The 18,856-nt window shown below is 40.6% G+C and overlaps 1 protein-coding gene across 1 annotated transcript; it reads left to right on the top strand.

Annotated features, from left to right (window-relative positions):
• The first annotated feature begins 14,184 nt into the window (after positions 1 to 14,184).
• LOC138901322 (uncharacterized) lies at positions 14,185 to 17,677 on the top strand. Its single transcript, XM_070189077.1, has 2 exons — positions 14,185 to 14,465; positions 17,518 to 17,677. The coding sequence occupies exons 1-2, from the start codon at positions 14,185 to 14,187 to the stop codon at positions 17,675 to 17,677; spliced, it is 441 nt and encodes a 146-aa protein (XP_070045178.1).
• The last annotated feature ends 1,179 nt before the right edge of the window (positions 17,678 to 18,856 follow it).

The following is an 18,856-nucleotide window of genomic DNA, read 5'->3' as shown; positions in this document are numbered from 1 at the left end:
TTTCACATGCTTCCTGGAATGGATGAGTTTGATGTCTCGAGTTTCCTATTTGACTTGAGCTTACCGAATAAGCAAGTATGAATCTCCCATGACTAATAACTCTTGTGCATCTATATCAATTGCCATGCTCATGCCCATGATATAGGCTTCGTATTCTGTAGTGTTTTTGGTATAGAAGAACCGAAGACATGCCATAACAGGGTAGTGTTGACCAGTGGGTTAAATAAGAATAGCCCCAATTCCTATGCCTTTTCCATTGACGGTCGCATCAAAGTACAATTTTGAAGCATTACTATTTTCCAGGATTACTTCCTCAATCGTGTTAACTTTTTCATCCGGGAAGTAGGTGTCTAATGGCTGGTATTCATCATTAACCAGGTTTTCTTCTAGATTATCCGCCAATACATGTGATTTTATTGCGGTGCAGGTGACATACACGATGTTAAATTCAGTAAGCAAGATCTGCCTCTTTTCCAGTCTTCCAGTTGGCATAGGCTTTTGGAAAATGTACTTTAAAGGATCCATTCTAGAAATGAGGTAAGTAGTATAAGCTAAAATATAATGCCATAGCTTCGGGGCGACCAAGCCAGGGCGCAACATGTTCTCTCCAACAGAGTGTACTTAACCTCGTAACTAGTGAAATTCTTGCTCAAGTAATGAATTGCTTGTTCTTTCTTTCTGGTAACATCACGTTGCCCCGAGACACATCCGAAGGAATTTTCCAAGACTGTTAGTTATAGAAATAAAGTCTTTCCTGGTTCCGGCGGTACCAATATAGGTAGATTTGACAGATATTCCTTGATCTTGTCGAAGGCTTCCTGACACTCATCCATCGATTTGATTGTAACATCTGTCCATAAAATCTTGAAATGGGTTCACAAGTAGTCGTGAGTTGAGCGACGAACCTACTAATGTAGTTAAATCTTTCAAGTAGGCTCATGACCTCTTTTTTTCTCTTAGGAGGTGGAAAATCTCAAATGGAGTTGATCTTTGATGGATCCAACTCAATGCCCCTCCTAATGACTATGAAACCTAAGATTTTCCTAGATGGAACTCCAAATGCACATTTGGCTGGATTTAGCTTGAGTTCTTGCATGCGTATCCTTTTAAAGAACTTTCTTAGGTCTCGCACATGGTCTTCTTATGTTTTTGACTTGATAATCACATTATCCACATATACCTCAATTTCTTGATACATCATGTCATTTAATTTAGTGATCATGACCCTCATGTAAGTTTCTCCTACATTCTTTAGACCTAATGTCATGACTCTAGAGCAGTATGTGCCCCATCAAGATCTGATGATACCCAGCATGACAATCCACAAATGACTGTATCTTGTGTTTTACACAGTTATCAACAACGATGTGAATGTTTGGCAATGGGAAGTTATCTTTCGGACTAGCTTTGTTTAAATAATGTTAATCAACACAAACTCTAGTTTTCCCATCTTTCTTTGCCACAGGCACAACTTTGGCCAACCATGTAGTATAACATATGACACTAATCACATTGGCATCTAGTTGCTTTATGATTTCTTCTTTGATTTTGCCATTCATGTCCAACATTGAACTTTATTTGCTTTTGTTGGACATGTGGGAAACCGGGGTATATGGGAAGTTTATGTACTACCAAGTCAACACCCAATCCTAGCATGTCATCATAATACCAGGATAACACGTCCTTAAATTCAAACAAGATTTGGATTATGACATCCCTGGTTTTCTGCTCAGCATGTATGCCTATTTTTGTTTCCCTGACTTCTTCTGGACTTCCCAAGTTGATCGGTTTGGTTTCATTAAGGTTTAACTTAGGCTTATTCTCATATTATTCCAATTCGCGGTTTATTTCTCCAAAAGCCTCATCTACATCATATTCAACCTCTTGATTTATTATTTTGAGATTAAACAATATTTTAGGATCTTGGCATAAATTCCGCAAGCAAGTCATGTAATTAAAGTCTGCATTCATAGCATTTAAAAGGAGATAAGAAGAAATGGAAATTAGGGAAAGGAAAAGAAACATCATTGACTATGAAATTTTGATTTCATTTCATTGAATTTGAAAGATAGAAGGGTTTACATCAAAAGCATCACAATAATATTAAAATATCTAGATTACAATCCTAAAAAAATCTAAATACAGAAAAGACAACAAAAACTGACTACCGGGACTCCCTCCTAGTGAGGAAAAGAGTAATCTTCCAATTGTTAAGCTTAAAGTCTAGGCACATGTATTGCACGTCAGCACGATTAATGCCTTATCCAATCTGAACCATGTGGACTTCACGGAGCATCTCTTTCAGACCAAGACAAATCTCCTCAATGTCTTCTTCAGTGAAGACTTCATCATCCTCATTATACTTAGGTTTGACGAAGGATTTGGATATGTGGGGAATAGGCTTTGAGAAAACCTAACCATTTTCTTTGTGGTCTTTGGCACATTTTCGATCAGCTTCTCTGGGCTTGAATCCCTGGCCGAAGGTGTCTCTCTTTTCATAAGTCATGATGGGCTCAATGATGCCTTGCAGAGATGCCCCAAGCCTTTTCCTTGTTTGTATCCATTTTTCAACATCTAGGTGGTTACCATGACGGATGTAGTAGATAGGCAAGGTTCAAGTAGTGGGTCCCCTCTTTGCATCTATCAGCAACCCCTATGTAGCAGATAGGCAAAGCTCAAGCAGTGGGGTCCCCTCTTCGCATCTATTAGGGACCAATATGTCAAAGGCCTAGTAAACGATAGGCTCGCTGCCCTCTATGGATTTGAGGCATGGGATTGAGGGGTATTTATATATTGAGTGCTCAAACTTCCCATGGAAACCTATTTATTGGTTGTCATGTTTGACCATTTGATGGAGCGTGGAGGGGATGGCCCGAGTAGTGTGGATCCACGACCTTCCAAGGAGAAAGTTATATGATGTTTCCATATCCAGAACTTGCAAAGTCTCGTGAAATTTAACAGGTTTGATTGTTAGCACCAAGTCAATCTCCCAAATGGTATCCCTTTTTAATCCATCGAATGCACGGAAAAAGACATTGTTAGCCCTGATTCGGTTTGTGTTAATATTTAAGCCTTGAAGGGTGGAGATAGGGCAAATATCGACCCCTGAGCCATCATCAATCATCACTCTTCTTATATAATGACCCTCACACTTGGTAGTCATGTGGAGGGCTCTGTTATGGCCGGCCCCATCAATGGGAAATTCGCTATCACTGAAGGATATCTTGTTTTCTTCAAAGAATTGTTCGGCCATCCTCTCCAATTGGCTCATTATTGTTGAATATAGACATAGGCCTCGTTTAAAGTTTTGGTCACTACCTTGCGGTGTTCATATGAGCTTAATAGTAGTGACAAGAGAGAAATTTGAGCAGGGGTCTTTCTGAGTTGGTCCATTATAGCATATTCGGGGACCTTCATCTTTTTAAAGAATTCCTCCTCTTCTTCAACAGTCACTAGCATTTCAAAGGCATCTAATTATCCCGATTCTACTTTGCCTTTCTCAGCTCCTCTAGGGTATAGTACCTCCTAGAACAAGTAATCTCATTCACATATTCCCCGACCTATTTCCCTTTATATGTGACCACAATCTTTTTGTAGTTCCAAGGGACCATTTTGGTGTCTTTTATAGGGATCTGAGGTGCGAGACTAATTATCAAAGGTTCTGTTAGCCTTTCTAATATTCTTGGGTCTCGTGCAGTCTTTGGTGTCCCTCTAGGGACATACAACCTCGGCACATTTAGAGTGAGCTTCTCTTTATTTACTATTTTGGGAACATTCAAAGTGTGTTGATCTTTGTCTTTTATCTTCGGAACATATAATACGAATATACTTTCAGACACTGAATCAATTTTTATTCTAGAGCTTTCAACTACCGGAATTTCCTTTTCCTTACTACTTTCGATTTTTCTTTAGGAAGAGTAATAACCACTATAGGTTTGGTAGTTGGCCTATACTCCCTATCATCGTATATCATGCTGATCATCGACCCATTGTTGTGGGTAGGTAAGGGATTGTTGGTAATATTAGGAGCCTCTTCTTCTTGGATCACAATAGTGTTGACCTCAATCAAGTTTTTTACAGCTCCCTTTAAGGTCCAACAATATTTAGTATCATAACCCACGGCCCCTGAGTGATATTCACATCTTGCATCTACTCTAAATAATGGGGAGTTGGGGTTTGCTCTATTTGGAGTGACTGGCTGGAACAAACCCAAATGACTCAATTTTCTAAGGAGGTTTGAGAATGCCTCTCTAATGGGAGTGAAGTTGTTTCTTCTTTGAGTTCCCTCGTGCGGGGATTGTACTATGGAACTTTTAGGCTGGGAGGGGGAGTCATATAGGGCTTGGTAGTTTGGGTTTTTGGGATGTGGATTTATGGGAGGTGAGCTCTCATTTGCTAAATCGGTGGTCGTGCGTAGGGCTTTGCATTCATCATCACGTATTGTAGTGAGGCCACAACATAAGAAATTTTCTTGATGGGGGTAGTAGTGTTGTGGAGTTCTAGTTGAATGTATGAACGGCTAGAGACTCTCCGAATTCCCCTAGATCTTGAAGCCATCATGGCTCCCTCTTCTCATTTATTCCAGTTGGCCACGCTTCCTGGGCTGTTTTGAATGGCTTGAGATGTGGCTTTGAGTCTAGCTTGGCTCATGATCATTCCTGTCTTTAAACCATTTTCCACTATTTCACCTATTTTGATTGCATCGGCAAAAGACTTGCCCATGGTAGACATCATGTTTTGGAACTAATCTGCTTTTTGCTCTTGGAAGAAAACAATTATCATTTCAGTTTCATCCATGGGTGGTTGCTTGCTGCTTGCTGCCTTCGCTTAACGACATACTTATAGAAGCTTTCCGTAGGCTTCTTCTTCAACTTTGATAGTAAGTTGCAGTCAGGTGTAATATCGATGTTGTACTAGAATTGCCTGACAAATTCCCTAGCCAGATCATCACACACGTGCTAGTACGAGATCTCTTAATCTATATACTATTCTGAGGAGACCTCGATTAACTTTAACCAAAGTAATCCATTAGTAGTTCTTCCTTGCCCCCCTCCACCGCCCTTCTTAATTGATTCTAGTACCTCTTTAAGTGAGAAATGGGATCACCATGCACTTCATAATTTTCAAATTTTAGGGTTTTGAACTCGAGCGGTAGTTGAACATGAGGGAACATGCACAAATAAGTGAATGACACGCTCTTTTGGCCACTCAGACCCTACATGATTCTTACACTTTATTCCAAACTCTTCATTTTTTTAGCCATCTCTTTTTGTTCAGATTTTTTCGCCAACTTGTTAGTCTCAGTCGGAGAAATGTATCAAGAGATATGGATATATGAGTCAGGGGCATCATAAACCATTTCTGGTGAGAAGTTGAGGCCTTGGGGAATGTTTCATCCCCGGCTTTTGGAATAATTCCACATCTTTATTTATGTTTTTATTTTCCTTTATTTTCCCATCTTCTTTTTTGTCGCTCTCTGGTTTTTCTTTTAACTCACTCGTTTCTAGAAAAAGGTTTCGATCGCACCCTTTAAGGGTTGCCTATCATGACATTGCAAGAATCAGACCATTACGTAGTTCATGAGAATAAATATAATAAAATAAAGGAGAATCTTTTAGAATTTTCAATATTTCATTAAATAAAAATCTTTTTGAGTTTTTCATTACATGACTCAAAGCGAAAACACAATAAAAGGGATACCAAAACCAGACTCGATAAAAATAAAGGCTAATACAGGACAAACAACTCTAGACTCAAAAAGCAAAAAGACTCAACAACTTTGATCTTGTCAACCAATTCCTTCGACAATCTCCTCACATTGCCCTGGCATGTTTCTTGTCTCCCCGTGAAGAACCTATAATCTGTCATGACCTAGCGTGCTAAGCTTATTACTGTGGCAAAGAACATGCCTTGCTCATGTTCTCATTGTTAGAACACTTCCGTGAGGTATATTAAGTTATTTTTCGGATTCTTCTTTTAGTGTCCCTTTGATCTTGGAACATTCTTAGTATTTGTTTCTCTCAGCCATGAACCACATGTAAGGCCCCGTATTTCTGGTTTTGCAAATTTATCACATCACCCTCCAACCTGTTGAGCAAGTCATAACATTGCTCTGTCTTTGCCTCAAACTATTTGGACTAGCGACTCGTAGCTTCTTCAAGGGCATTCAACTTTACCTTAAATAGGGACTTCTTTATCTAGGTTTTGGTTTGCTTGAGAGCCAGCCTTAAACGGTTTTCTACATCCTCTCCCAGCTATATTATACTTTCCTTGGCTTTGTCCAACTTTTTTCTATTTTTCTCAAGATAACATCATAATCTTTCACTTTCTTCCTCAGATTTACAATGATCTTTTGGTCTTTCGCACTTCTGACTTACACCTCAGATGCTTACTTAATCTTTTGGAGTTGAGCTCAGATTGCCTCATTCTCACCACTACTAAGAAACTGGAATTAGTTACAAACTTTGTCGCTAATCTGTCGATAAATCGCCTGTAGATAACATAATTTTTGATAATATGTCGCTAATCCGTTGCTAAGTAAGATTAGCGACGATTTTTTTATTTAGCTACAAAATTTATCTACCGTTAATTCCTAATTTTTGTAGCAGTGTATGGACCAATCTTTTATTTTCTCTCTCGGCTTCCTGGGCTTTCAAATCCTTCTCAAAACTAAGAGTCTCAACTTTCATTCCAAGGTACCTATAGTAGCCCGGTAATCTTTCTTTTTTGCTATCCAAGCCCACTATTCTTTTGCTTGATCAGCAAATTCCTGGTCATGTGGCCTTTTTGCAAGAATTTTAGGTTCATCATTAACCTATGGTCTCTTACCATACCAAGAAGTGTACCCCGGCTCCACTTCACCCTCCAATAGGTCTTGCACTAGTGTATCATGCCCTAGAAACTAATATTCGCTCCAAATTTGACGAACCAAGCTTTCGGGAAATGAAGCTTTTGGGTGCATTTGACCACATGAGCACTCAAGACCTCCTCATGAAGAACCCTGGTATCTACCCAACTGACGATGCATAGGCAGAATACTCCAAAGACCCATCAATAGAAAATAGCCACCGGTGGCAAACATATGAATAACCTCACTGGTAGAGATCCAACTAAGAGTCCACTCGATTTGGCTCGTAGACATGGATCGAAGGCTTGTAGTCCAAGCCTCGGTGCTCTCTGAAAAGTTGTAATCGCTTACCTTTTTCTCATACTCCTCAATGCAACTGCCTTTATCTACAATGCAATTTATGTACCTAAGGCACTGATTGCGATGCTCCACTAGTCACATTTGTAACAGTATGTTGCAATCTTCGAAGAACATAGCTCCTACCTTGCAAGACGTCAAAGCTCGGAAAATATCTGACATAATCATAGGCACAATGGTACTTTTAGCCTGAGTGGTAAGAATAGAGGCAACCCCGGCCAGACGCATATCTATATTCTTGTCCTCTCTCGGGAATATCATTGTGCTAAAAATGCTTCTCTGAAGGCAAAACACATGTGAATATACAAATTATTATTGATTCTCTTATTGTAAATCCCATTTTTGTGAACCTGAAACCCCTTTGACTGCCCATATCGACTTAACAGAAACTAGAACGAACAATATCCTTCTGCCAGATCTAAATTCCTGACTTGTTGGCTTATGCTCAAGAGGACCAAAAACTTATGAGCAATATCAGCTCTGAGGGCTATCAGATATTGATGCCATAGTTCTCCAGCAAAACTGGCATAGCCCGCCATTTCGTCAAATGTAGAGGTCAGCTCAAAATCTGAGAAGTGGAATGCGTTATGCGCAGGATCCTAGAATGGTATTATAACACCCCGAAATTTTTTGAAGTACTTAAGTGTAAAGCTCGGTAAAGTTTGCAAAGAAAATAATGTTTCATAGTGCCGGACTAGGCTTACGTGTTTGAGGATTGTAGAAATGCTTCGCAGTGAGCTTGCGAGCCGCGGCAAGGACTTTTTGGGTTGAACAATGCACCTGAAAGTAAAGAAAATTTTTTGGTGGAAAAGTGCATTTCTGCGGTCCATTATGCGACCGCAGAACCACTCTGCAAACCGCATAATGGCCGCAGAGTGAGGCAGTTAATTGGGTCAGTTGGAAGCAACTATGCGGTTGATTATGCGACCACATAACTCTTATGCAGACCGCATAGTGATCGCATACACAGACAATTCTTTTGGCTATTTTGTAACCAATTATGCGACCGATATGCGGTTCGCATATCGGTTGTGGGATCACATACCTTGTTCCGGAGCTCCATTTTTGGGTTTAAAACCCGACCCTATTTCGTTAAATACACTCTTTGGCTCATTTTTTAGCTATTATCTATCATTTTAGACTGATAGAGAGTGCCCTAGAGTGAGAAGGTGTTCTTCAATAATTTTTCTTCAATTCTTGCTCAAGTTTTGGAAGATTAAGAAGGGAAGCTCACTAGGTCTTCATCCTAGAGGTAAGATTCTACACCCTAAACCCTAATTTCGAAATTTTCTGAAAATGGGTAACTAGCAAGATAAATTTTGGACATGAGAGTTGTTTATTTTATATGCATGTGTCATCAAAGGGTGTAGGAAGATTGTTGAGCTAAAAATGGTAAATATTGGGTTGTGGGATGATGGAATCCTCCATAAAAGGACCTTGAAACCTTAATGAACATCTAGTGTTTAATAAAATGCTCAAATGAGCTAGAACCATGATCATCTTCCTAATTTTGGTGCAATTTGTTATATTTTAAAAATAGATTGAGGTTGCTAAGAATTCCGGAACATTTAGAGTGTAAGGAAGCTTAAGTGAGGTATGTTGGCTAAACTCTTCTCTTTGAATTGAATCCCATGATATTCATGTAATTTATGTAAGTCCCGAGTGATTCATTATGAAACTGGCCATTCCGAGTAAGATTGGGTTGAAAGATATATGTTCAACAAGCATCCCAAATGCTTTATTCATGTTATGTTACCAATTGAGAATGTGTTAAAATATGGGTTGTGCATTAATAATATTTGGACTTTAAGTCAAGTTCAAATGAAGGTTATTATGCCAAATTTTGTGAAATATCTCTATGTGCCTTAGACTCTAAATTGCTCACATGTGTACTACACACCTTGATTTGAGTTGTATTTGTTGTTGATGATGATAATGACATTTAAAATTGATAAGGTGAGCATGAAATACTGAATATGGTCAACGTGCCAAGAATGATCTTATAATTATGGCCACTAGTGCCAATGAAATGAAAAGATGTGAAAGTATTATGAAATGCGATGATTGATATAAAAGGTTGATGTCTCAAATAAGACAACCCAGCCGATCGGGTCATGATCGGACACCATGCCTCACACATGGTGGTGATTGTGCTGGAAATTATAATTGAAATTGTGATTGTGGTCGATGTCCCTAATGGATAGCCTAGCCGATCGGGTCGCGATCGGACTCCATGTTAAAGACGGTGGTATTGATATTGAGAGAAATTATGGTTGATGTCTCTACTGAGATAGCCTAGTTGATCGGATCATGATCGGACTCCGTGCTAAGAGTGCGGTGGTACTGGTTTTGTGAATAGTGGTATTGGTATGGTGAATAATGGTACTGGTATTGTGGACAATGGTATATCGATACTAAAAATCTCCCAATGTGAGATATGGAAATTAATTTGAACACTATCTTGATCATAAATTGAGGTTTGATGTTAATTAAAGCTTTCATTGATATTATGATAATCTTGTTAGTATTATTTGTTATTCTATTGATAGGGTGTTTAGTTATACATACTAGTGCTATTCGACAGTACTAACGTCTCTTTTGTTGGGGGCGCTGCATCTTTCAATAGATGCAGGTGGTTCCACAGCAGGAGATATTGATCAGTGATAGCAGTACACCTTCTTCCCAGCTGACTTAGTGAGCCCCACTTCATTCTGGGGTCATGTATCTTTTGTACTTTGTGTATTCGATTTGAGGTATAGCCGGGGCCTTGTTGCCGGCATTATCATTGTACCCTTCTTTATCTATAGAGGCTCCATAGACATAGTGTGAGTTGTGTATTGGTACTGGGAAAGACAAACTATGCTATGTTGTGGTTGTATTACTTGTCCATTTGAGACTTTAAAAATGGTGAAACTTATAGTAAGAAATTGGTAATTGCAGACATGACCACTTTATTATTTAATTAAGGAAAACATATATTCTCTTTATTCATGAATGAGTTTGGGTAGAAGGAATCTAACAGGTTTGCTCGTTCGGGTTCACTCGGTTGAGCGCCGGTCGCGCTCCTCGGTTTTGGGGCATGACAAACCTGGTGTCAGAGCCTAATGTTTTAAAGTGTCTTAGGATGTCTCGGAGCCGCGTCTAGTAGAGTCCTTATTATCGGTGTGTTGTCGACCACATCTATAATTAGGATGCTACATGGGCATTTAGGAATAATACCCTTCTTTCATGTTCTTGATCGTGCAATAAAGCTTGTTGTAAGATTGTTCCTCCTTTAACTCCTGAGTCGCTCTAATTTTCAGTACATGGCGCCTAAGAAGAAGGCAAGAACTGGCCAAAGAGCCAATGTCACCCTAGGAGTGACAGTTAATCGTATAGTTGATGATGCAGGTGAGCACCCGAGGAGTGAGAATATTCCTCCAGTTACTACACTGCTTGACTCTACTTCAACTGATCAGACCGCACCTATCCCTACACCTACTGAAGGTGCAACAGTCCCTCCAACTGATATACCAGTTCCATCTCTAATTCCAGCTTCCGATTTTAGTGTTTCTGATGTTGATCGTATGGGAGTCTTACAGATGTTGGCTCAAATAGTGGCTTCCCAGACCCAGAGGTCAAATGTTGCACCCACTTCTTCCAGTCAGTCAAGGGATTCTACTGGTTCCAGGGTGAACAGGTTTCTCCAGTTGGATCCTCCTGTGTTCACGAGTACTAACCCAGAGGAAGATCCCCAGGATTTCATTGATGAGATGCATAAGACTCTCAGAGTTATTCGTGCTACTGAAATAGAGGTAGTGGAATTGGCCTCTTACCACCTAAAAGAGGTGGCATATTCTTGGTTTGAACTATGGGAGGAGTCCCGTGAAGAAGGGAGCCCTCCGGTGAGGTGGGCTGAGTTTGCTGATGCCTTCATTGATCATTTCTTGCCTGTCGAGACTAAGGCAATCCGTGCTGCTGAGTTTGAGAACTTAAGGCAAGGTAGCCTGAGTGTATGGGATTACTATATGAGATTCGCGTACCTGTCTAAATATGCTATTTATATGCTGCCCACTATGGAGGCTAGAGTTCGCCGATTTGTACAGGGCCTTAGTCCCTTGGAATTTATGAGGCCGCTACAGCAGCCTTGAATTCTCATATGAACTATTGAAAGATGGTGGCATTCGCTCAAGCCATAGAGACCCGCAAATTAAGGAACATAATGGAGCGAGAGGGTAGTAATAAGGCCCGGTCTGCGGGCAACTTTGGTGGTTCTTCAGGTGGTGGCAAGTCAACCTTCAGAGGAGGGTCGTCAGGGCCATCATATTCCTTTGCTCAATCTTCGGTTAGTGCACCGCCATCAGGGCTTAGTCAACAGCAACAGTGGAGCCGTTTCAGGCCCAGTCAGGGCAACAAGGGATCCAATCAGCAGGGTCGTCATGGTGGTAGATTCCAGTAGTAGAGGAAGCCCCCATGCCCAAGTTGTTTAAAGATGCACCTAGGAATATGCTACATGGACTTACCCATATGCTACGGATGCGGATTGAGGGGTCACATTCAGAGGGATTATCATTCGTTCCGCCAGGGTGCGGGCAGGGGTATGGCACAACCAGCCAGTTCTGCAGCTACTACATCCGCAACACCTCCTCCAACTCGAGGCATTCCAACACCCGCAGTTATTGAGTGGAAGGGTGATGATGTAGTGTCGAAGGGTAGGTTTATTTCTTACCTAAAGGCCACTAAAATGATCAACAAGGGATGTATTTACCATTTGGTCTAGGTTACGGACACCGATGCTGAGGCACCTACACTTGAGTCTGTGCCTGTTGTGAATAAATTTTCGGGAGTCTTTCCGGATGAGCTCCCTGGGATCCCACCTGACAAGGAGATTGATTTTGGGATTGATGTGATTCCAGACACACATCCTATATCTATTCCACCCCACAGAATGGCACCGGCAGAATTGAAGGAGCTAAAGGAACAATTGAGAGATTTGTTAGAAAAGGGTTTTATCCAGCCAAGTGTGTCTCCTTGGGGCGCACCGGTCCTTTTTGTAAGAAAGAAAGATGGGTCACTGAGAATGTGTATTGACTATCGGCAGCTTAATAAGGTAACAGTCAAAAATAAGTACCCACTGCCAAGGATAGATGACTTGTTTGATCAATTGCAAAGTGCCAGGTACTTCTCCAAAATTGATTTACGATCCGAGTATCACATATTGAAGATCAGGAAGCAAGATATTCCGAAAATAGCTTTTAGAACCCGGTATGGGCATTTTGAGTTTCTAGTAATGTCTTTTGGGCTAACAAATGCTCCAGCAGCCTTCATGGATCTTATGAATCACGTTTTTAAGCCATTCCTTGACTCTTTTGTGATAGTGTTCATTGACGATATTCTTGTATATTCACGAAGTCAGGAGGACCATGCTGACAATCTCTGCAAACCCTACATCAGCACCAGTTATATGCAAATTTTCAAAGTGTGAAGTTTGGCTTGAATCAGTCATATTCTTGGGTCATGTAGTTTCTAGTGAGGGAATTAAAGTTGATCCTCAGAAAATTTCAGCTGTGAAGAATTGGCCAAGGCCTACAACTCTAACACAGATTCGCAGTTTCTTAGGCTTAGCTGGATATTACAAAAAGTTTGTGAAGGGGTTTTCTACTCTTGCCTCTCCGTTGACTAAATTGACACAGAAGGCAATTAAGTTCCAATGGTCAGATGCTTGTGAAAAGAGTTTTCAGGAATTGAAAGCAAGATTGACTATGGCACCAATGTTGACTTTACCAAAGGGTATAGATGGATTTGTGGTATATTGTGATTCTTTAAGAATCAAGCTTGGGTGTGTATTTATGCAACATGGGAAGGTGATAGCTTATGCTTCTAGGCAACTCAAGAATCATGAAAAGAACTATCCAACACATGATTTAGAACGTGCAGTAGTGGTATTTGCATTGAAAATTTGGCGTCATTATTTATATGGGGTCATGTGGATATATTCACGGACCATAAGAGCCTTCAATATATTTTCAAACAGAAGGAATTGAATTTGAGGCAGAGAAGATGGCTTGAATTACTCAAGGATTATGACATTGATATTTTATACCACCCGGGAAAGGCTAATGTTGTGGCGGATCCTCTTAGCCGAAAATCAATGGGTAGCTTAGCACACTTGGAGGCATATCAAAGGCCATTGGCCAAAGAAGTTCACCAATTGGATAGTTTGGGAGTTCGTCTTGCGGACTCTAGTGAAGGAGGGGTAATTGTGCAAAATAGGGTTGAATCATTGCTTGTTGTGGAAGTCAAAGAGAAATAATACAACGATCCATTGTTGGTGAAATTGAAAGAGGGGATTCATAAATATAAGACCATGGCCTTTTCTCTTGGCATGGATGATGGTACACTAAGGTACCAAGGGCGACTATGTGTTCCAAATGTGGATGGTCTCCGTAAAAGAATTTTGACTGAAGCTCACACTTCTAGGTATTTCGTGCACCCACATTCTACAAAAATGTATCATGATCTTAAGGAAGTCTATTGGTGGAATGATATGAAGAGGAATGTGGCGGACTTTGTGGCAAGATGTCCGAATTGTCAGCAAGTGAAGGCCGAACACCAAAGGCATGGTGGATCATTGGGTGATTGTGGATCGACTCACGAAGTCATCACACTTTCTGCTGGTTAAGTCTACCGACATAGCGGAGCAGTATGCTCAGCTGTATATCAAAGAAATAGTCAGGTTGCATGGCACCCCAGTTTCCATCATTTATGATCGGGGGGCACAATTCACTGCTAATTTTTGGAAGAACTTTAAGCAAGGTTTGTGTACTCAGGTGAATCTTAGTACAGCCTTTCACCCGTAGACTGACGGGCAGGCAGAGCGGACTATTCAGACGCTTGAGGATATGTTGCATGCTTATGTTATAGACTTCAAAGATAGCTGGGATGATCATTTACCACTCATAGAATTTTCATATAACAATAGCTATCATGCTAGCATTCAAATGGCACCGTTCGAGGCTTTATATGGTAGGAGATGTAGATCTCCCATTGGGTGGTTCAAAATTGGGAAAGAATATTTGATAGGGCCAGACCTTATGCATCAGGCTATGGAAAAAGTTAAAATCATTAAGGAGCGGTTAAAAACTGCTCAAAGTGGTCAGAAATCCTATTCGGATGTTCGTCGTAGGGATTTGGAGTTCAAAGAAAATGATTGGGTATTCTTGAAAATTTCCCCCATGAAGGATGTAATGCGATCTGGTAAGAAAGGGAAATTGAGTCTGAGGTATGTCGGACTGTACAAAATCATTCAGAGGATCGGTGAGGTGGCGTACAAGGTTAAGCTACCACCTGAGATGTCATTAGTACACCCGGTGTTTCATGTGTCTATGTTGAAGAAAGTAGTTGGAGATCCGACACTCATTGTTCTTGTTGAGACCATTGAGGTAAATGAGAAATTGACTTACGAAGAGATTCTGGTTTCTATTATTGATCGGCAAGTCCGAAAATTGAGAAATAAAGAAATTGGCATTAAGGGTGTTCCTTTCTGGATATATATTGCTTATGAGACAACATTTGGTGTTGTTTTGTATTATGTTACGTCGTTGTAATATGTATATGTTGTTAGGATGTGTTTCTGGAGCTCTCTGACAGGTGGATAGGCCTAGTTACAAGGGAAACTCTAGCGAAATATTTGGAGATTTTGGGAGTTAGTCAAATTTGGGGTTGTTCGAAAGTGGTATGAAAAAAACTGAGTTGCATAAGATGCTAATGACGTATGTTTACCCGTATTTGTGGATGAATGATCCTATGCGGGGGAGAATGTAACACCCCGGAAAATTTTGAAGTTCTTAAGTGTAAAGCCCGGTAAAGTTTGCAAAGAAAATAATGTTTCATGGTGCCGGACTAGGCTTACGTGTTTGAGGATTGTAGGTTGAACAATGCACCGGAAAGCAAAGGAAACGTTTTGGCAGAAAAGTGCATTTCTGCGGTCCATTATGCGACCGCAAAATCACTCTGCGGACCGCATAATGGCTGCAGAGTGAGGCAATTAATTGGTTCAGTTGGAAGCAACTATGTGGTCGATTATGCGACCGCATACCTGTTATGCAGTGCATTATGCAACCGCATAACAGTTATGCGGACTGCATAGTGACCGCATACACAGACAGTTCGTTTGGCTATTTTGTAACCAATTATGCGACCGATATGCGGTCCGCATATTGGTTATGCGATCGCATACCTTGTTCCGGAGCTCCATTTTTGGATTTTTAAAACCCGACCCTATTTCGTTAAATACACTCTTTAGCTCATTTATAGCTATTATCTGACATTGTAGAGTGTGAGAGAGTGCCCTAGAGTGAGAAGGTGTTTTTCAATAATTTTTCTTCAATTCTTGCTCAAGTATTGGAAGATTAAGAAGGGAAGCTCACTAGGTCTTCATCCTAGAGGTAAGATTCTACACCTTTAACACTAATTTCGAATTTTTCTGAAAATGGGTAACTAGCAAGATAATTTTTGCGCATGAGAGTTGTTTATTTTACATGCATGTGTCATCAAAGGGTGTAGGAAGATTGTTGAGCTAAAAATGGTAAATATTGGGTTGTGGGATGATGGAATCCTCCATAAAAGGACCTTGAAACCTTAATGCACATCTAGTGTTTGATAAAATGCTCAAATGAGCTAGAACAATGATCATCTTCCTAATTTTGGTGCAATTTGTTATATTTTTAAAATAGATTGAGGTTGCTAAGAATTCCGGACCATTTAGAGTGTAGGGAAGCTCAAGTGAGGTATGTTGGCTAAACTCTTCTCTTAGAATTGAATCCCACAATATTCATGTAAATTATGTAAGTCCCGTGACCAAGCCCTGGCCTTCTTTTTCCAAATCATTACACGACATGTGAAGTCTTAGTGGGACCTCATCTGCAACACATGATGATAAGCACTCAATACTGCTCATTTTGCACATATATAAGGGTAGACTAATGCTATATTATTTTCTTTTAAAAATAATAAAAGGTAATTTTGCAAAAAAATTAGACTTTGATCATTGATATTTTTGGCAAAAGGTAAAAGGTGGATATTTTGCAAATATGGTCCTTCAGCACGTCGAGAGAAGATTTTAGGGTTGTCTTACCAAGCGGTGCAAGTTTTTTAGGGTGTGATGAAAAAGGGACTCATAGGAGACTGTTTTGAAAACAAACGGCTTAGAGAATGATTAAAAGAGGGGGTCGTTCTATCAGGGTATACTTAGCCTCGCATGGTGTAAACTTCATACTTAAGTAATAGATGGCCTACTACTTTCTCCCAGTTTTATCATGCTGCCACAATACGCAGCCGAAGGCGTTGTCCAAGACAGACAAATAGTACAACAATGGTTTCCCTGGTTCGGGGGGAACTAGCACTGGCAGGTTTGAAAGATACTCTTTGATTATGTCGAAGGCTTTCTGGCACTCTTCCATCCATTTCATTGCAGCATCCTTCTTTAGCAGCTTAAAAATGGGTTCACCGATTACCATGGGCTAGGCTGTGAAACGACTGATGTAATTCAATCTGCCCAGGAAACTTATGGCATCTTTCTTGCTCTTTAGTGGCGGCAATTCCTAGATGGCCTTCATTTTTTATGGATCTAGTTCTATCCCTTTCCCGCTTATAATGAACCCAATAATTTCCCAGCGGGGACTCCGAACGCACAATTTGCTGGGTTCAACTTCAAACTGTACTTTCGCAGGCGTTCGAAAAATTTCCTCAAATCGTCCAAGTGCTCTGAACTCTTTTGGGACTTTATGTTGACATTATCCACATACACTTCAATATCCTTATGAATCATGTCGTGAAAGAGGGTCGTCATGGCTCTCATGTGGGTGGCACCGGCATTCTTGAGACCGAACGATATAACTCTATAACAATAGACTCCCCAAGGCATGGTGAAAGTTGTCTTCTCTGCGTTTTCCTCATGGATTAATATTTGATGGTACCTAGTGAAACAATCCACAAACGACTGCAATTCATGCTTCGTGCAGTTATCGATGAGGATGTGGATGTTTGGTAGAGGGAAATCATCATTTGGACTAGCTTTGTTGAGATCTCGGTAGTCCACACATACTCTGATCTTTCCGTCCTTCTTGGGCACTGGGACGATGTTTGCCGACCAGCTTGGATAGTTGGTGACCCATACTACATTTGCCTCTATCTGTTTGGTTACTTCTTCCTTTATCCTCAGACTTAAATCAGGTTTGAACTTTTTGGGCTTCTGCTTAAAAGGCGATCTGGTAGGGTCAGTGGGTAGTCGATGTGACACAATGTCAGTGCTTAATCCTAGCATGTCATCATAGGACCATGCGAACAAGTCGACGTACTATAGGAGGATCTCAACCATTTTTTCCTTCTGCTCGGCTTCTTGTGAATGCTGATTCTGGTTTCCTTTACATCTTCTTCGCTTTCAAGATTGACCACTTCAGTTTCTTCCAGGTTGTGCTTTTTCTGACTCTTTAACTGTTTGATCTCCTACGGGAGATTTCCTGGAATCATACTCTCATCATATTCCTCGTAATCTGGGTCATTGCGCTCAGCGGTTTCGTTACATGTCATAATCGTGGAACGCAGTTTTTATCGGTTTGATTACTGAAAAGAAAAACTAAGCATAAATAAAGCGGTAAAACAAAGTTACAATATTTAGGAAAATGATTCTTTTATTTCATCAAAAGGGGAACGTCTTAAGCATTCACAAGAGGCAAATGATAAAAAGGTACAGACACGGTACATGCCTCAATTGACCGTGCTCTTTTCAAAAGAAAACTTTTACAGTTCCATACTACCAACACTCCCAGTGAACCAAAAATGGACTAGCTATCCAATTCTATAGCTCTTCCCACGGTTCGGCATCCCTGATAGTCATTGTCTAGATGTTAGTTTCTTCACAACATTCTTGAATCATATTCGCGACCAACTTTCCTATTCCATCGATGATATCATCTTCGGGTACTGAACTTTGTCCCGGACTTGCAACATACTCTGGCACAAAAACCATTTTCCCGGAGCTAGTGGTGCGAGCTTCCCCTTCCAGAGGCGGATATCCTATGCCAGCCCGTCCTTTCTGCTCATTATGTTCAATTGGCTTTGTGATTCCATCTGACTTGGCTCCCAACACTGTTCCTGGCTTGTATCCATATTTTATCATATCCCCCATAGAAATCTTGGATCTATACGGTGACTGCATTCCCAAATTTTATTCAGACTTCTCCATCTCAGTAGTTTGCATGATTTTCACAGAGTGGAAGGTAACTCCCTCCAACCCTTCAATGAGTGGAACATCATACTCCAAATAGGCAGAGTGACCCCACTCGCCGTGAACCATGATCTCTTGGCATCCCCACTCAAATTTTATACATTGGTGAAAAGTAGACGGCATTCCCCTGCCATGTGTATCCAGGGCCTACCCAGAAGCAAATTGTAGGAGGAGGAGATATCCATCACTTGGAATAATACCGAAAAATCGACCTGCCCAATTTGCAAATCTAGATAAATTTCTCCAATAACATCCTTTTGCGAACCGTCAAAGGCTCATACACTTACGTGGCTTTCCTTGACTTCCCTCAAATGAATTCCTAACTCCAGTAGGGTAGAGAGCGGACAAATGTTGACTCCTGACCCTCCATCGACTAGCACCCACGA

This window comes from Nicotiana tomentosiformis, chromosome 11 (assembly GCF_000390325.3).
Source record: "Nicotiana tomentosiformis chromosome 11, ASM39032v3, whole genome shotgun sequence".
NCBI lineage: Eukaryota > Viridiplantae > Streptophyta > Magnoliopsida > Solanales > Solanaceae > Nicotiana > Nicotiana tomentosiformis.
Note: the sequence above shows the minus strand (reverse complement) of the source record. Positions and strands in the feature narration are given on the sequence as shown.